The sequence below is a fragment of the Lolium rigidum genome, chromosome 6 (assembly GCF_022539505.1).
Source record: "Lolium rigidum isolate FL_2022 chromosome 6, APGP_CSIRO_Lrig_0.1, whole genome shotgun sequence".
Classification (NCBI taxonomy): domain Eukaryota; kingdom Viridiplantae; phylum Streptophyta; class Magnoliopsida; order Poales; family Poaceae; genus Lolium; species Lolium rigidum.
In genome coordinates this window covers 76,670,156-76,690,017 of record NC_061513.1, presented here as the reverse complement: position 1 = coordinate 76,690,017, position 19,862 = coordinate 76,670,156, and the positions used below count along the sequence as shown (strand labels likewise).

The 19,862-nt window shown below is 42.5% G+C and overlaps 2 protein-coding genes across 2 annotated transcripts; one reads left to right on the top strand and one right to left on the bottom strand.

Moving 5' to 3' along the window:
- Positions 1-39: 39 nt before the first annotated feature.
- Positions 40-12,589, top strand: LOC124666187 (conserved oligomeric Golgi complex subunit 3-like). Its single transcript, XM_047203534.1, has 25 exons — positions 40-124; positions 240-323; positions 829-915; positions 1,069-1,113; positions 1,202-1,276; positions 1,377-1,472; positions 2,232-2,309; positions 2,903-2,988; positions 3,075-3,141; positions 3,228-3,290; positions 3,366-3,467; positions 3,606-3,710; positions 3,790-3,882; positions 4,647-4,735; positions 5,668-5,887; positions 6,983-7,060; positions 7,389-7,505; positions 7,608-7,640; positions 7,760-7,846; positions 7,922-7,984; positions 9,855-9,971; positions 10,328-10,420; positions 11,008-11,133; positions 11,211-11,311; positions 12,308-12,589. Exons 1-25 carry the CDS (start codon positions 41-43, stop codon positions 12,435-12,437), a joined length of 2,319 nt encoding a protein of 772 aa, XP_047059490.1. The 5' UTR covers position 40; the 3' UTR covers positions 12,438-12,589.
- A 390-nt stretch (positions 12,590-12,979) lies between these two features.
- Positions 12,980-19,655, bottom strand: LOC124665085 (GABA transporter 1-like). Its single transcript, XM_047202487.1, has 5 exons — positions 19,426-19,655; positions 16,809-17,039; positions 14,913-15,010; positions 14,150-14,336; positions 12,980-14,056 (listed from the first exon to the last, which is right to left on the bottom strand). The coding sequence occupies exons 1-5, from the start codon at positions 19,532-19,534 to the stop codon at positions 13,311-13,313; spliced, it is 1,371 nt and encodes a 456-aa protein (XP_047058443.1). The 5' UTR covers positions 19,535-19,655; the 3' UTR covers positions 12,980-13,310.
- Between the last annotated feature and the right edge of the window lie 207 nt (positions 19,656-19,862).

Genomic DNA, 19,862 nt, shown 5'->3' with positions numbered 1-19,862 from the left:
AAGAGAAAAGGGTCCAGTTTGGCGCGAGCTCACGCCGAGGATGTCCATGGCGACGGCGCCGGCGACCCTGCCCAAGTCGGGGGCGGTCTCCAAGGGCTACAACTTCGCGTACGCGTGGGAGAAGGTCAGTATTCTCCTCCAAGGCCCCCTCCTCCCTCCTCCTCCTCGATGTTCCGGTTGCGATCAACGGTCCGGTGGATCTGATCCGATGGCCTCGTATTTCGCTTTCCCTGTTGCAGAACGCGCCGCTCACGGAGCAGCAGAATGCCGCCATCTCCGCGCTCTCGCACGCCGTCGCCGAGCGGCCGTTCCCGGCCAATCTGGTAAGACGCCGGATCTCACACCTGTCATTTATGCTACGCGTCACTGGTTGAGATCTCGTCAGTGCCACCGTAATCTGGTTTTTTAGTTTGTCCCCATGCTGTGCTTCGGCTGTAAGGGAGCCCTGACAATTTTGTTTTCAAGGATCCAAGATACTATTTCATTTGCTGTAATAGAGCGTACAGTACAGGGATGTCGTGAGTTAATAGAAAAAACGGCGATCGGTGTAACATGACATTATTAGCTCATGCTTCTCAATCTAGCAAGTATTTGATGTGTGATAATTGCTGATATTTTTTATATGGGCGTCAAATGGATTTGCAAGGCTGGCATTTGGGGCCGGGGTATAATTTTCCATTTTATGGCTGCTTGTAACTGATTATCAGTGTTATTATAACTTTTATAAGGGGGTACTCTTTGCACTCCTGTTCCCCTTTGGCATTATAATTATATATGTTCCATCGGCACCAGTGTCAGTTTTAAATGGATTTCTGGGTGTTATATTAGGAAGATGGAGGTACGGCCATGCCAGAAAAAGAGTCTGCTTTGGAGGAGGCGGGTGCAATGGATGCGGTCTTGGTAAATACACATCAGGTAAGTTATCCTTCATTGCTACATAATATATTTATTGACTAGAGAATTTTGGACTCTCATTTGTTCCTCTTCTTTATTGCTTTAATAAGATGCCTAAGGATAGAAGGAAAAAAAATCTGCAGATCGAACTAATACTTTTATCACCACCTGTAGTTCTACAAATGGTTTGCTGAACTGGAATCAGCTATGAAATCTGAGGTTTGTGCATATTCTGTTATTCAGTTACTAGTGGACTACTTGCGATGGTGCGTTGAGTTTTCACCCCCTCCTTTTCTTTTTTTGTCAGACGGAGGAAAAGTATCGCCTCTACGAGAGTACATTAGAGGAACGTGTTAACACATGTGATGGTATCCTTAAACAAGTAGGCTTATAAACCTTTCTTTTAGAGTTATGTTGAAGAAATTTATAATTAACATATACATTCCTTTCTTTCAGTTTAACCTTAAGTATTTCCAATTCAGGTCGATGACACACTGAACTTATTTGAAGAACTGCAATCCTTGCACTCCAGCGTTGCCATAAAGACAAAAACTTTGCATGATGCTTGTGACCAACTTGTATGCCTCTTTAACTCATTCTTGTTGGAGTTAACTATTATCAGTGCAATTTCCACTTGAAATGATCTTTAATTCAATATTTATTTTGCACTCATTCCTTCTTTAAGAGTGTCACCGATACTGCCAAAATTTGTGAGGTTACATGCCATGAGTGCCCTTTGCCTGCCGGTCTGCTTGAATCTCATATTAATCATCTGATTGTTGGTATATTTTGCATCCCTTCTTATTTCATCATCAACAACAACATCTATTTCATTAACTAAGATGATTTTTCTTGGAAATTTAACAAAACAAATTGACATTTTCTGTCAATTGATTGTATGTGGCCTCCTTCTATGCAGTTTCTATATGATCCAAATATTTTCCAGAAATTAATATTATGAGATATGCAATTACGATAAACTATCATGTTATGTAATTACTCTGGTATGGATAGCAGAGGGAACCAATCCTAGTTATGCTATTGATAAATTACACTAGGACTAGGAAGACTTAGGTTTCTCATACTAGCTGGACAGTTAAGAAAACAAATACTATACTGATGATCTCCCATTATCCTTTGTTTTTGTGACTATTATCAATTTTCCATCTAAAAACATGTTTCATTTCACCCAATAGATGCAGTTGTTAACTTCATTTTTAACGCTTCGCTGATATGTGTGCTATTTCTATCATATAATAAGGTCCTAAAGGCTTATTTGTTTGCAATTTTGCCATTTTAGTGGCTCTTCTGATTTTTTCTTTCTAATGCATATGCAGTTGGTGGAGAAACAGAGGCTCATTGAGTTCGCCGAAGCACTCCGAAGTAGGTTAAACTACTTTGATGAATTGGAAAATGTGAGATTTGGCATCCTAGTACATCTCTTGAAAATAAGTTGGGGTTTGACTTCATCGAAGTATTTGGTTGAACAAAATCCTTTTCAATAACTTCTTCACTTCACATAAGAGTACCCTTAACCAAACGTACTGGATTCTGTAATTCGCACATTCTATAACTGAACCAATGAGCTCAAGTGACATCCTACATGATCAACATACTTCCCGAAGTTTCTGCTCGTATTTGCATCCTTGTCTCCTTGCTCTTTCTCAACTGGGTGACTGGTGTGGACCCTGTGGATTCATTTGTGCAAAAACTGAACTGTGATTTGGTTGTTAAAATAAAACGTAAATATGATTCTGCTTTTGTGAATGTTATTAAATATGAATTGGGTGCCTTGCTCTTCATGTTATCATCTTGTAGCTAATTTTATTAAGACCCTGCTGAGTGATATGATTAAGTATATTCCACAGCTTTGAGATCTAAACATTTTTTGGTTTCTGGCTACACTTTGTCACCAGCTAAGCACTTTTCAGTTCATCAAAATACTGGCATCCAGGCATTATTGTAAATCCTGTTTCATATGGCTCACTTACCTATTCCTACTTTTCAGGCCTCTACTAGCTTTTATTCTCAGACTATGAACATTGGAAATGAACAGTTTCTCCCACTGTTGAAACGGCTTGATGATTGTATCTCGTAAGTAGTTGCATAATAGTGACATGTTTCTAGTTTTCTGCGTTGAGATTTTTTGAGCTCAGGTTCTATCCTCTTGGTGAATATAGATATGTTGAAAATAATCCACAATATGCTGAATCTGCTGTTTACTTGGTGAAGTTCCGCCAACTTCAGGTAAAGGACTGTGTGAGGCAAACTACATTTATATTCACAACGAATAGGTGGCCTAACCCTATAATTATCTGCTTCTTGTATTACAGTCTCGGGCATTAGGTATGATCCGGTCACATGTCCTGTCAACACTGAAAGCTGCATCAGCCCAGGTATCCTCGGCTGCATTTGGTAGGTAGAAGTGCTGCAACTAATAGTTACTAGATAATAGCTTTACTTGTTTGCAGGTTCAAGCTGCAATCCGGGGCAGTGGTTCTGGCAAAAATGCTGTTACGGAGGGTGTGGAAGCATCTCTTATCTATGTCCGTTTCAAGGCAGCAGCCGGGGAGGTACACTTTTTCATTAAATGATTTGTAGTTTTTGTAGTTTATTGAAAAGTTAACCAGTTGTTCACACTCTTATGCTATGTTAATGAAGCTTTCGTAGTGTTTCAATTGTAATTCTGTTGCTCCTGATTTTTTCCCCAGCTAAAACCAATTTTTGATGAGATTGAAAGTAGATCTGCTAAGAAAGAATATGCACAGATTCTTTCAGAGTGTCACAGTTTGTTTTGTGAGCAGAGGCTGTACCTGGTAAGTTTAAATTGTAGTACTTTGCACTCTGTTTTGACCTTAACATGATTATATCCTACCATGTCTGATTTCCTTGTAGATACGAGGCATGGTGCAGCAAAGTATTTCTGAGTTTGCTAAAAATGAGGCCTTACCTTCTTTAACAAGGTCTGGCTGTGCCTATTTAATGGAGGTAACCACATATTTGCTAATTATACTATTTAGGTTATTTTTTTAGCAAAATGTTAGTTATTTTTCTTATGTTTATAAAGTTACAACTTATATCATATGCTTTATTTTCATTGGATTCCTTCATATCTTGAATTAATATATATTGGATGGACCGGAAAAATGCTCAGTCAATTCTCAAGTGGACGAAAACAGAGGCTAACAAAGCCATAACACATAAATTAACATTTTCTTAAAAATATGCCATGAAAGGGATGTGCGTTCACACTTTTTGTTCATTTTGTGTTTTTTAGTGTAAGATGAACTATAAGTGGGATTTAGGTGGGATCCCACTTGTATCTCTAATCAATACCCCTTGACGCACCAACTAACTAGTTACAACAACGACAACATCAAAGCCTTTTTCCCAACTAACTAGTTTATTAGAAATAAATCAAAACTTCTGAATAAATACTACTTACTGGAAACTACCAAAAAGATTCAAGCACCAGCATGTGACCATATATACATACTGGAAAGTTAAAAGTAGAGGATCATCACACTGTATATACAGTGACCTAGTATTATGTGTTCACATATGAAGTGTGTTAAATAGTTTATTTTTTATATTTCTACTCATTGTTCAACGTGCATCTGGAGTATCACATGGTTATATTTTATCAAAGCTTGTATTATTCTTGCGGTTTAATTTGTTCTCATTGTTGTAATAATTATATCATTCTGACTGCTTGAGAAAAAATATTTACTAGTTTTCCTGTTGCTTCTCAGGCATGCCAGCTTGAGCACCAGCTTTTTGCTCATTTCTTCCCAGCATCCGCATCGGATGCTTCAAGTATGGCTCCTTTAATGGATCCATTGTAAGATTATTTCCTCCCCTCATGGTTCTGTCTCTTCAATTTGCGTGATGCTGGCTATCTTAGAAGTTACAAGCTACAAATTGTACAGTTCACAACTTGACTTGATAATCCCCACAAGAAAAACTTGACATAATAATAACATAAAGTTGGGTTGACAAATCAACATTCAACAAGGAAGCAGCCAATAACGAACCCTAACATCTTATTCACATGTTATACTGCAAGCTGGGTGTTGGCAGGAGGTATTGATGTTTTGTATGTTAGCAACTCTGCAGTTTGCACGTAGCAACGTCTTATTTTTATTCAGGTTGACATGTGAGTAATACAAATTATTTGGCAAAGTTCCGTTGCATCTTTATGATATGCTAGTTCATGTTACTCGTATCAGAACTAAATTCGTGTGATGTGTTGTAGTGTGTGTATGTTGTGTATGAGAACAGTAGGGGAGATCACTACTGAAAATTACATTTATTTTAATAATGATGAAAGTAAGTTGCAAAATATTATAGTACAAGGATTCAGCGGACCAAAAAAATGAGCCCACAGCCCTAACCAGCATAATCTGAGAAGATAAAGTAAAATAACAACAATAACATCAAAGCCTTTGTCCCAAGCAATTTGGGTTTGGCTAGACTAGATATGAAACCCAACAGAAACGTATGGAATGAAAACAAAGTAAAATAGCCAAAGAAAAACTGAAGATATAGTGATATATAATACTTGCTACAAGGATTTAACTTGATGATCAACATCAACTTAAACTCTCTTTTGCCTTCTTGGGTGAGGTTTCAGTGCATACAAAGAGCTTTTTTTCGCATTATTCAACTTTTATAAACTTGAACTTACTGTGACAGTTGTGATATATAATACTTGCTACAAGGATTTAACTTGAATGTTTCAATTAATATGGCAAACTTTGATTTTTCATTCAGGTGCACACACTTGTATGATACTCTGAGGCCTAGACTAATATATGAAGGAAACATTGATTCTCTCTGTGAACTCGTCAACATTCTGAAGGCCGAAGTGTTGGCGGAGCAACTGAGTAGACCTGAGGATTCAGTAGCTGGGCTGCGTCCAATATTTCAGAGGATACTTGCAGATGTTCATGAGCGGTTAGCATTTTGTGCTCGGACTCATATTCGTGAGGAGGTACTATTTCAAATATGTTCTTCTGTGATGGCTCACATTGTGTTTTTTCAGCCAGCATATTTCTTTGTTTTAGTGCTTAGTGTGTATTTAATCGTTTGTTTCCATATTTATTGTGAGCATATCTCCTTGAGTCGGTCAGCTGAAATGCCCCAAATGAAAACTTTATAATGGCCTTACATAACACAATAATCATTTGAATTGCCTGGTGTCCATTTTGATCGTATGAACATGATCTATGCACACAGGGAGGCTGTGCATGTGTTGAATAGGTAGTACGGTAGTAGTGAGAGAATGGGAGGTTGCTTGCTTGTCATGAGTTGTAAAATAGTACGTGTATGTTGACTGTGTTATTTTCCACAAAATGAGAAATTGTTAGAATATTAACGTTTGTTTATAAACTTGAAAGTTGCACTAAGTAACATATTGAGAAACTGTGCTATTTGTAATTGGAACTCCATAATTTCTTTACAACTTATCTACCTTGATTTTTCACAAGCATGTCACCCCCTTAAAAACCAAATTGGATATGATGCTGTCTGCTAATAATTTTTTGGCGAAAACGCAAAAAGCTTTGCATTTCAACGCATACAACTCAGCCCACAGATCTAAGTAGTTTTACGAATTTACAAGCTCAGGATGAGCCAACACCGGACCATACAACTCCACCTACTAGATTTAAGCAGTGGTGGGGATCAGGGTACTTAAGTCTATTGCGCCTGCGGCAGCCCAAGATTGATCCTCGGTTCAAATCGTGTCGAAGATACTACTTGAGTTAGGAAGCGTGTTGTCGAAGATGACTGTGTTGCGATGCTTCCAAATCTGCCACACCGTCATCATAAGGATGAGTCAAAGGATTAAAAGGTGATCTGAAGTGGAAGAAACTTTATCATTAGGTCTGAGTTCATAGGATAGCAGTTTCTGTTACTTTGTATTGAACCTTACGCAATATTAGCACCTTTGTTTTTTGTTTTCTGTCAACTGGTTACATTCCATTGTTTAACACACAATCGTCAGTATTTTGGGGAGATGAAGCAGCTGTTGTTTAAATTATCAAAACCTTTTTGCTTAATATGTATTGTCTATTTTCTTGTCCAGATTGCAAACTTTCGCCCTTCTGATGAAGATCTGGATTATCCTGGAAAACTTGAGAGATCAGCAACTTCAAGTGCTAATGTTAGTTTTCTTCTTATTGCAATAATAACAAATGTTTATTTTCTGTTCAACTCCTTTGGTACTGTACATTCATAAAAACCTTTACTAAAATTTGTATGTATAATCATGTTTGCGAGTTCTTTTATAGCTGCATATATACTTATGAGTAAAATTTAGACTTCCTGCCCTCTCTCTCCCTGGCCTTAGTTATGCCAGGATTGCCTTTTTGCATGATAACTGCTTCTGATTTAAGAAAATGGTAATTGTAACTGATTTGAGTTAACAGCGAGCATGAGAAAGATTTAGATCTCGTTGAGAGAGGGTAATGAAGTATATTTCTTATTTGTAGGTTAATGACAACCCAGACATGTATGCAACCTGGTACAGACCATTGGAGAAAACAGTTTCGTGCCTATCAAAGCTATATCGCTGCTTAGAATCTTCGGTTTTTACTGGTTTAGCCCAGGTATTGTACCTCTGAAAGCTTATGATAATATCTCTGGTTAATTATTCTTTTACTGCTTGATGCCCTGATCATTCAACTTGACGTATCACTTAAATGTCACAGGAAGCTTTAGAAGTTTGCTCAACATCCCTTCAGGTCCACTCTCTTTACTATTGTCCATGTGATATAAAAACATGCTATTTGCAGTTTCCGTACCATGTCACATTTTTTTGTTGAAAAAAATCTGAGCAACAAACTGTTGATCCTGTGAATAGAATGCAAGCAAGGTCATTACAAAAAGAGCAAGCCCCATGGATGGACAGCTTTTCCTGATTAAGCACCTGCTCATTTTAAGGGAACAGGTGGCCATGCAACTCATAATAAGTTCCATTGATTATGTTAATCCATCTGGCAACTCATAAATTACATGTTTTCAGATTGCGCCATTTGATATAGAGTTCTCTGTCACACATAAGGAGCTGGATTTCTCCCATTTGCTGGTATGTGCAACTTTATCCTTCGCATATTTGTGTGTATTTCTTGACTTGAAGCCTGATGTTATGGATTATGTTTGCTTTCATTATATATATGGGTATATCCATTGGTGCTTATTTCAAAGACTGTCTTGTGTGTTTACTTATTTTTTATTTGATGCTAATCTAGTATGCATTAGAACATAGTTTTTAACTTCTAATGTGAAAAATTAAGTTCCACTAGCCCATCTGAAATGTTAAATAAAAAATCTGGTACATTTGGTAGTTCTCATCAGAATGCCAGCAGTCTTATAATTTGTCACCTGTTACATAAAATAATCAAAAAATAGTCGCTATGTCTAATTTATATTTGATATTGGGTGAGACCATATGTGTTCTTGTCTACCAAACAGGTGTCCTTGACTTGGTGCGCACATTTTATTCGTATTTTCGTGCACCCTGGTGAGCGGTAACATATGGTCTGGTTTCCATTTGTTGTCTTCCAGTTGAATGAAGTATTGGGAAAGACATTCCTTGCCTTTCTGCTTTCGTTGGCAGCAGCTTAGAGCATCTCTAACAGAGCCCGTAAACCACGCCGGAACTGTATTTTTCCGGCCGATTTACGGGTTCGGATTAAAAGTGGCGCAGAATAGAGACTGAACTCGCTGCCCGGCCCGAATTTTTTTTTCAGGGCCCCGAAAAGTTTCACACTCGACCCCTATTAATACAGACCGGATGGCGGTTTACAGGCCCAAAACTGACCGGAATTTCTAGCGCCGCCGTCCGTACAACCGTCTCCAGCCACCGATTTCTAGCTGCTTTGACAAAATTATGCGACCACGATCAAACTCACGGCTGCAGGCGGGACGCGCGGTGGCTGGACACGACAAGCCATGGCGCGAGGCGGTGGCGGGCAGCAGCGGCCGAGCTCCACACAAGATAACATCGGCCGGAAGAGCAGCTAGCAGCGGCCAAGCTAGCAGCTAGCAGCATGCGCGCGCGCCGCGCAGTGGCCTGCTCGCATGAGCAGCAACGCACAGCAGCAGCGTCAAAAATAGTCAATCGGCAGCACGAATCACGGCCGCGTCCGGCCACGCTGCCCGGACCTGCGCCCCGCGCTCGGCTCTTCCTTGTACAGGGACCATCCTCGCCTGACCTCGGCTGCAGTAGGGGCGCGTGCGGTGGCCGTGCGGGGAGATCTGCGCAGCGGCGCAGACAGTTCTTACGAAGAAGACGATGATTTTCCGAATATTTTGTTTTTCAGTTTCAGTTTACAGGGTCTGTTCTGCGCCAGCCATTTTACAACCCGTAAACACGTTTTCGGAAGACTGAACTCGAGTTTTTCGGTTTGCACTTTTACGGGCTCTGTTAGAGATGCTCTTACAGGTTAGGCGGAATTAGACTTGAGCATTGGTCAGCCACTCAGCACAACTCAGACAGAGTTTCTGCCTGTAGCATAGAAGTGATTTTTGGCAAGACCAAATAGATGCACCGATATCTCGTCTCGTTTAGTCTTTAGAGAGAATATAAACCCTATGCTTTTTAAAACCTATCGCACATTCCTACTTTCTCTTTGCATCTAACTTGTAGTAAAGATCAAATTTTCTTCAATCTTGAGTAGCGTTTTCAACAATACAATATGGCTTGTGATACCCCGATTTAAAAGGTCCTTTGCGGACCCAAACTTAACTGCTTTATTCTTAAAATACGAAAGCAACACCAGAATCCGAAATAACAATCAGGAATAACACTAGGAGAATGAGGCTGATTTAGTCACATGACTTCTACAGGTCCAATTTTTTTTAATTATCTTTTAGCTATCCTTACATATGTTAATATCAAGTAGATGGATCATATCTGATAGGTAACTATAGGAAATTACATGTTCCTTTTACAGGATCACTTAAGAAGGATTCTCAGGGGTCAGGTGTCACTATTTGACTGGTCAAGGTCAACATCACTTGCTAGGACCTTTTCTCCTCGTGTTTTGGAGAGCCAAATTGACGCCAGAAAAGTAAGTAACTTGAACTGCCGGATGTTTTGCCTTTTGGCATAGAAGAATTGTAAGATGTGTTATTTTCTCATCAGTTGCTACTAGGAAGTTGGCATTCCATATTGTGAACATTGGAAATAAAGAGCGGAGATGCACGCACACTTGTGAGCATATATTGGACCTTGCCTGTGCTGATTGGCAAGTGCAGCTTGCCAACCTGACATGTCCTTAAATTTTTGACACTTGTTAAACAATGTCTCAAATATGTCAACACTAAAAACACCGAGATGATTGTTTAACCGTTTGCTAGTTGCACAAATCCTCTTTCAGTTTTGTTGATTTCAGCTAATTTTCGTACGACAACTCTTTAATTTCAGGAGCTGGAGAAAAGCCTTAAATCTACCTGTGAAGAGTTCATAATGTCCATCACTAAACTAGTAGTGGACCCAATGCTTTCTTTTGTTACTAAGGTATGATCAATGAAAAATTCATCCCTTTGAAGTTAAAAAAGTGTCAGCTTCCTGGCTTTGCGTGTGGGTAGGGTGTTAAAATAAACAACATGATACACTTAGGTGTCGCGTGGACACTGGGGATGCTAGTATGGTACAGAAGAGTAAAGTGGAGTTCTTCCTTGCTGTAATAACTTCAGTTCTCCTGAAATGTAATTATTTGGTGTTGTGGGTTGTGACTGTCCCATTCTGTAGTATTAATCTTGCCATCTTTGATAGTTCGGACCAAACAGTAAAGCCAGGTTCTGAGATGTTTAACCAGATACTTAGAACAATCAATGTTACGTGCTCCCTCCGTTTACTAATGCAAGACATTTTAGGTATTTCAAATTGGACTAGATACGGACCAAAATGAGTGAACCTACACATTAAAACGCGTCTAGATACATGTATTTACTGAGTGAACCTACACATTAAAACATGTCTAAATACATGTATTTACCCCCAAAAAAGCTAAAAGGTCTTACATTAGTGAACAGAGGGAGTACATCATTGTAGGCTGTACTCTAAAATGTCGATCGTAAAATGATTCACTTGTTGTTTGGCAGGTAACTGCTGTGAAAGTTGCATTGTCCTCAGGTAGCCAGGGGCAGAAATTGGATTCTGTTCTAGCAAAACCCCTTAAGACACAAGCATTTGCCTCACCTGATAAAGTTGCAGAGCTCATTCAAAAGGTACATCTTGTGAAATGTGATTTACTGCTATGCTGCTTTTCTATATGCTATGAAGAAAAATCCATTGTGATAAGCAGGTTGGGACTGCTATTCAAGAAGACCTTCCCAAAGTAATGATCAAGATGAGGTTGTATTTGCAAAATCCATCGACGAGATTAATTTTATTCAAACCCATCAAGTAAGGATCTACATCTCACTGCACCTACCGAGAATAACCTGGCATTATTTATCCAATGCAATAGTAATGCTTATTTGGCCAAAGTCTCTTACCAGCATAAGGTTTTGTCATAATAAATCATATGCGTATATTGATTGAAATCCTAAGCCCTGAGCCATATCTTGTACTGGATCATGTAATCAGTCCTGATGGTAGGGATAACTTGTTGGGGTTACTTGGTCACGGTGGGCGTTCAGGTTTACCCAAATCTCGGGTCGGTAATTCGGGCTATGGAAATTTCGGGTTTCTAGAAGTAACACCCGAAAATTGCAACCCTAAAACCAGCAAATTCAGATTTGGGGCATGGGTAATCCTGAATCACGGTCCAGATGCGGCCGGCGGGATTTAGGAGGAGGGGAGGTGGCGGCCGACACGAGGCTGCACTGCTACTCCTTCCTTCCCCCCTCGCTCCATGTCTCTAGCGGTAGTACTTGGTACTTCCCTGCTTCTATCCTTTTTTCGGAGACCGTGCTCATGGCAGTTCACACAACCGTGATAAAAGCCTACAGCCACAGCTCTGCCTCTTCCTGTTTCTATTCTTGTGGCGTCGTAGTGAGCGTATTAACCATAGCTGTCTATTAAGAAATATATTTTTTACGCCTGAAAGGTCCCAAGTATTTGTGCAGAAATTTACCTATTATTCCACTATTTTTCATAAATCCATGCACATCCTTACATCGTTTCAATCATGGTACTGTTTACTTGTGCGCATCAGCTAGACTTATTTTTCACAGGAGTCCCTTGTTTAGTAAGTTGAAATGTGCTATAAGCTACACGCAGCTAAGTTTTGGTTTAACTGAATATAGTACTAACCTTTAATCCTAAAAAGAAATAACTGTGTAATTCTAACGTGTATATTGAAAATTGTGATTGTAAACTGAAGAAACCCAAACACTGGATGTACTGCAGTCGTTGTTTTCTGTGTATTTATTCTTAATCCTTCTTTTTGTGCTCTAGGACAAATATAGTTGAGGCTCATATACAGCTGCAATCCCTTGTGAAGTCAGAGTACTCAGCTGACGAGATTCAGTCTATGGGTATGCTGTCCATATCCGATCTACAGTCTCAACTTGACAGTCTGATGTAGCCCGTATAGCTTTTTGACAGTCTCGGAAATTCACTCGATTAATGTGCTAGAGTGATGTTGTTTTTCATTTTACAACTAAATGTAACAATAGTTGTGTATTACACCATCGACCATGGTGTGGCTAATAAAAGGTGTTGTTTATTATGTATTTATCACACTGGTTCAACCATTTCGCTGTGCGTGTAGGCTGTAACCCTGATGTTCTGGTTTACTCTACATTCTAGAAAAAAATAAGAAACTAGTATTACATTTATTGGTATTACTTAGATATGTAAACCACCAATTAAAGCTATATTGAAAATAACGTCCAATAAAGAGAGCAAAACCATTCCGTTTTCGGTGTAGTTGACAAAAAGCTAGAATGTAGATTATTTGGGAACAAATTTTAAGGCTAGAATGTAGACTGTTTTTAGAATGGAGAGTACACCCATCCTTTCACGGTTTTGAAACGTTGAACTGGAACTCCCTTTCAGGGTATGAAAATTTGAGACACCCGTGTTAACTGTTTACTTACTTGCGAGCTATTACTACAGGCTCGTGTCTCATGATCCAAAATTCACACGGGTAATCTGAATAGATTTTGGTGCACAATGTTTTGCGTCAAGATGTTATATCTAAGAGCTTTAGAGCACACTTGATCTCCTCTCTCGTGAATGAAGAATCAGAGTATACATAATTGATGTTCTGAACCCTATCCGATCCCACTCATTCGCCTACATGACTTATCCACGGATCAAAACTCGGTATGTACTTGATACTTGTCTGGATCAGCCGAGCAGCATTTTGTAACGAATGCAGAGTAGCAATTTCAGCTAGCTGCCATGATGCTGCATTGGCGCTCCTCGCGTGCTGCGTGAAGCCTCATCACCTTCCTCACACGTTGGCGAAGAGTTTGTAGGTGCCGGCGTCGAGTATGATCTGTCTGACGGCGGTGACGGAAGCGACGACTGCTAGCGCGGAGAAGACGACGGCGATGGCCGTGTTGAGCCAGAACACGACCCCCTTCTTAGACGGCTTGAACGTGAGGTTGTAGAAGATGGCTGGCACGGCGAAGTCGAGCGGCAAGAACCCAAATGCTCCAATGAGCGCGTTCATGTCCCCGAAGAAGGGTATCATCGCCGCGATGGTGGTGCCAAAGGCGACGGCGAGGGTGCGGGACAGCAGCCTGGGCACGACGTTCCGCGCGGCGTACTGCCCGGCCTTGGGGTCGGAGAGGAAGCCCTCGAGGACCTCGTTGGTGGGCTGCAGGTACACCGTGGCCGTGGCGGAGAGCTGCATGAGCGTGAAGAGCTCCGCCATGAGCAGCAGCCACTCCGGGATGACGGGCCTCCCGTCCACCATGAAGTTGTTGAGGAGCAAACCCTGCGCGGCGTTGCCAAAGGCCCAGTACCCGGCCGTGGCCACGCTGAAGAAGGTGGTGACCACCACGGCGTAGCAGAGGTAGAGGCCCTTGAACATCTTGCCCGTGACGGGCGCCGCCACCGTGGCCTGGATCTCCGGGATGATGCCGTTGCCGTAGGTGGTGGCGATGACGGCGATGGCGTTGAAGACGCCGTAGACGCGGGTGCTGGTGCCGCCGCGGATCGAGTAGTCCTTGGGGGGCGCCCTCTCGGAGCTCCCTGTATGCATGCATGCAGAGCTCGTTAATTAGTTGAAACTTTTCATATTACTAGCACAAATTTCGTGGACGGCGGGGCCGCCTGGGTACGTACCTAGGTAGATGCAGCCGGCGACGGCGCAGAGGCTGTAGGAGAGGCAGAGGAGGAGGGAGATGAGGTTGACGTGGCGGAGGGAATGGAAGGACGGCAGCTGCGCCAGGGTCACGAGGAAGACACCGAAGATGGCCACGAACACGTACAACTTGATGGTACCGCCAGGGTTAGCGATAAGGTAGATGGCCTGCAGTAAGAATCGTACATGTGAGTCCTAGGTCATCTACAATGAAAGGGTGCTTAGTGCTTAGGTCAGCTACAATGCTAGGTGCTTATATGAATGCTTAGAAAACAAATCAAGCATTTTCATAAGCATATGTGCTTATTTGTAGAGAAGAGAGTGCGTAGTTAGGCATCTACCTTCTCGAAATAGGCTTTCGCCCTGTTATATTTATAATAGTTAGGCAACTACCTATTATAAATAACCCTTAAACAAAAATTTGTGTATTTCTCTAAGCGCTTCTTCTAAGCATCTTGCATTATACATGCTCTAATCGTGCTTGCGTGCAAGGCCATGTACAGTAAAAGATGCTTAGAGGGGTATTAAGAAAAATAATCAACCTTATTGTTAAGCAATGGTTCTTATTTGTACATAATAGGTGCCTAGTTAGATAAATAAGCACCAGTGATTAGACAAAATTTCTAAACATTTCTCTGAACACCTTTTATTATACATGTCCTGAGTGCACCGTTAAAGATGTGACCGGCCCGACACAATGCCGGTCAGCCGGTGGTAGACTCGTAGTTAGTAACTAGTTCGTACCTTCATGCTTTGGCCGGCAAGGAGAGTGGACGCCACGACTGCCCCGAAACACACCAGGAACTGGATCGGCCCGATGTAGTACCGTCCCCATGCAGGCCCTGCATCAGAGAGAATGTGGGTTATAGGTTAATTCGAACATGCACACATTAGCACACATGATACTCTTGCACACACACACACAAAACATGTCAGTAATACTTACCCCCTTCCATAATTTTTACTGCAAATTTGGATCTATCTAGACATATTCTGTAAATAAAACAGCCAAAACTGCGATAAAAATTATAGAATGGGGGGAGAAGTTATTGGCGTAAACCACCAACCTGATGTTCAAATTCACTGAATTGTACCAGTTTATGATTTACCGGAAAAAATCCACGACATTTTCTGAAATTTGTTTTTTGCAAAAAAGACACAAAACGCTAACCGAACACGAAATAACATCTTTTTTGATGAGTGGGACCCACCTGTTATGATGTCGTGGCAGAGAACCTAGTGGACTTGCTGATGTGAACAGATGGCCCATTTGTTCAGTGAAATTGGAAAATCTAATTATCTGAAAATAAAACCACCATGGCACCACTACCGCCTCCGGTACCACAATCACCACTGCACTCTGGCGAGGCACGTTGTCTGCCGCCATTTCCTTCCCTCTCTTCCTTGTCAGCCACCCATCCCTCAGTCGTCTCTCAGATCCAGCGCAGGCCGCCACCAGGATTCGATCTCAACCAACTCGGTCACGAGCTCCGCCGCAAGCTTGGGAGAGAGAGAGAGAGAGACCTAGAGAGAGGAGCCCCGATGGTGGAGCTCGCGTAGAAATCGGGGCAAAACAATGATTAAGCTGGAGCCAAGCCAACGGTTCAACGAAGGAGACAACCACCTAGTTTTGTTTTTTGGTTTCTTCTACTTCTCCATCCCATGAAGAGATGCATTCAAATTTTAAGAAATCTCAATCAACTTGAGGGAGGGAGTATATTTTTTTCAGGATACCTAGATTTTCTAATTGGGATGTCAAGTGGACCCTTATCCACCTGAGCAAATTGGTTCTGACATGTGGCCCACATGTTGAAACTGTGTCAATTCGTGTTTAATTTCCGTTTATGTTTTAAGGAGAAAGTGGTGGATTTTTTTCCAGACATATAAACTGGTATCATTCGGGGAACATAGTGTGGTTTTATGCTAGTACTCCCTCCGGAGGGAGCGAGTCCTTCGAAAGTTTCTTCAGTGCCATGTCGGCCACGAATCCACGATAGTACCCATAGGCCCATAGTGGCAGCGTCGACCAGATCTGTCGCCTGTGCGCGACGCATGACTCGCAATTATTGGAAGAAGCTCACAGCTCACGTGATGGCATGCCACTCCTTCAGCTTGAAAGCCTGAATCTATCCTACCCTGACTGTCGGCTTGTCCGATTGAGTTAGTCCTTGGCCACGTGCTTTGACCCGCCTGCGAGCTCACATGGCCATTGGCCTAGTCCAACAACACTCACTCCTCCCGTAGTCCCGTGCCTATCGGTGCACTCTGCGCTTGTCTCGCATCATGCTCCGATGCTCGATCGGTCAAGGTCGACTAAACGCTGGATTTATACTCAAAACAAAATAGGAGTAAACCCGAATGACGGCAGGATAATGCCACGAATAGGAAGATAAAGCATCGATATATTTGGATCGGCTGTGTGATTGTGTCATAATGTCGGACATGGACGTGAACCTGTTTTGGCCGTACACGGCGGTGGCCTGACCGGGCAGTGAGAAACTGTCACTACAGTTGTGATGCGTTAATTACTTAATTATTGGGTGTGACAAGTTCTCAAAGACCGAGAACTAAGCTATTCTCACTTAGGTGATGTTATGGAAAAACTAACACAAATACATGCAACTTTGTATACATACTGACCTAGGATGTCGGTGGCCATGTCCCTGAAGCGGAGCTGTCGTCGACCCTGTTGCGCGTGGTGCTCCAGGACGCGGGAGATGAGGTTGTAGGAGTAGAAGGTGACGGCGGCGCCGACGACGAGGCAGGTCATCCCCGCCGTCCACCCCAGCGAGGCGAACGCGAACGGCAGGCTCAGCAGCGGCGGCGCCACGATCGAAGTCGTCAGGTGGTACCCGCAGTGCAGCCACGAACCTGCAACATACACGCATGCAGTCAACAACGTCAGGGACTGCTCGATCCACAGAACGCCAATACATGTTCATTCTTAACTAATTACCAGGACTGTTCATGACTAGTGGCCTGATTAATGACAATGCTACACACGATGCCATGCATGCACATGAAGATTGCACATGCTGTCATGGGGTCGATCGTCCACTGGGGAAGAAGAAGATTGCTGCTCTCGATCGGTAAAATGTCGCTGGAGGGTGAGCTTTGATCGAGTGGTGGTAAGAATTCCATGCTATGTCACTGCCGTGTGCCGTCTACGTCGACATAAACCCTACCATGCATCACATCGAAGAAATCATGTGGCGATTGCCCCATATACTTAAATTGATTGTTACATGTGCTAAATTTCTCAAGGTGTACGTCAGCGCACTCAATGCCTCTCCTGAAAATCGGTAGACTGATCGGAGAAAAAGTCGAATATATGGTTCAGGGGTCAACACCGAAGACCGGGCGAGATTGGATTTGTCAAGCCAATGCCTACTATATAGTGTTGGATGGGTACGTGATAGAAAACCTACACGCGCGCGCACTTGTTTTCCGTCGTCTCTGAAGTGGATCAAGCATGATGATTAGCGTCGAATGTACCGGCCGACCTACGAGAGGTCTACCTCCGCGATATTATTCGTATGCAATGTGCACGCATGATGTATCGACGACGCGCCGGTGACGGTCACCGGTACACACGATGCATGCACAGAAGGCTGTAAATCGCCGAGCGATTTTTCTTGGAGTTCATTTGGTAATCCCAACGTTCAATTCCAAAGACGCCTTAATTTTGATTTTAATTGTTGGTTGCAATGCCTACTATAGTGTTGGATGAGTTATTTTTGTAGTTGCAATTGAAAAAAATTCAGTTGCAATCTTACTTGTAACTAAATAAATTTCAGTTGCAATTCAACTTGCAACTCAAGTGCACGAATGACAATGTAAATTTAATGTTGCAGTTCAGTAGACTAGCAATTCCTGAGTATTAACTTAGTTTTCGTTTAGATGATGAAATCAAATTTCAGTTGCAAATCATATTACAACTTATGGCTAGCACGAATAACAAAGCAAATATGATTGTTCACGTCATTTTTTCATGGTTGCAACTTCACGTGTAACTAAAAATATCTCAGTTAAAATCTAACCCACAAATAATTGGTTTAATTATTGGTCAGAGGTAGGTAGTCAAAATACTGCTTACACCAAGTACTAAGGACTAGAGAGGGCCAGAGGGGTACATCGTACAAGTCTAATATATCACTCCTAGTACTAAGTAACTATTAACGTAGCATAATATTGACTAGTTACTGGAGTAATTGTTGTTCTGATTGGCTAGTTGATGATATCCATGTTTAAAGAAAGTGAAGTGCACATGGAGGAGTATGGCTATGATATGGTCAGGAATCCCGGCATGCAGCAAGTACTATTTTTGTTTGTCCCATCTTTCTTTGCCGATAAAGAACATTTGAGCGAGCACAGTGCAGAGGGGGGGGGGGAAGTGAAAGAGAGAGATATGCAGTGAAAAGACAGGTACGTAGAAAGCATCACTCTCATAAAGTAAATAGCGAAAAAAAGAAAGGAGTAGCTTGAAAGTTGAAAGGATAGATGGGCAAGGCCAATTCAAACATGCATCCTTTCCACTACGTCACCCAAGAACTTTTGATCAGGAGATCCCAAAGATGTGGCACTGTAGGATGAGATGAGCAAAATCTATCGGTTTGGAAAAAAAAAGAGCATAGGATGAGCAAATCATAGATGGGCACGAAACATGACGCCGTCAAGGACAAGACAAAAGAAGTGCAAACCCATCGTGTGGGTCTCCTCCATCTCTGTAGCTGGCTTTGCTACGCTAGCTGGTGCATATGAGCAGGCTGCATATGAGAGTGCAGCCATGAAGATTCTGAGTTCTATATTGCGATTACTACTAGGACAGGAACCATATGCAGTTGCTTCGATCAGCAGAATGGCGAAATCATACTAATTACAGCCTACTACGTACCTTCCGAGAACATCGGCTTCGTCTCGCTAGTATAGCCAAAATCGCCTTGGTGCTTGCTGGCTTTATATGGTACGAGTAGTTTATACTTTTTGGCTACTTATTACAAGCTAGTTTATCTGGAAGAATAAATCAGGTAGTCGCAAGCACACCGTGGTATGCTGAAGCTCAGCATCGATCAGTCCGCGCGCGGACCATAATAATATGATACTGATGCTCGATCGGCAGCAAGCGAACACACACACGCTACGTGCTCGACCGGCGAGCGCGCGTGCTCCAGAAAAGAAAGATGGAGGAACAAGAAAGGCGAAGAAGATGGGCCTGCGGGAGTAGTTAGTTTGAGGCGATGGAGCGAGAGGAGGGCACCTTTGGACTGGAGCACGAAGAGTGCGCCGGCGTCGAGCTTCTGGCCGACGGTGTCGCCGCCGGCCTCCATCTTCTTGGCCTCCTCCTCGTCCCGGCTCGGAGCTCCCATGGCGTCTAGCTCTGCTAGCTCCTGATGAGTCCTGACACACAAAAGGCAGGGGCCGGCAGGACCGGGGTGGCTAACTAGCTAGCTAAGCCGAGCCACCAGTGCCGGACTCACACGTAGATGTTCCTCTTTGTATCTCGTCAGGTCGACAGGGCTAACTAGCTCTGTTCCTCTTTGCCTCTCTCGCTCGACTACAGTCTACAGGACGGGAGGACCTCTATATAGGCGAGCGCCGCGTGCCCAGTGCCCCGTCTGCGTAGCACTGTGCCACACGAAGTGCGCACGCGATTCACTGATCCACACATCTCTCGCCGCATCAGGCTCCTAAAAA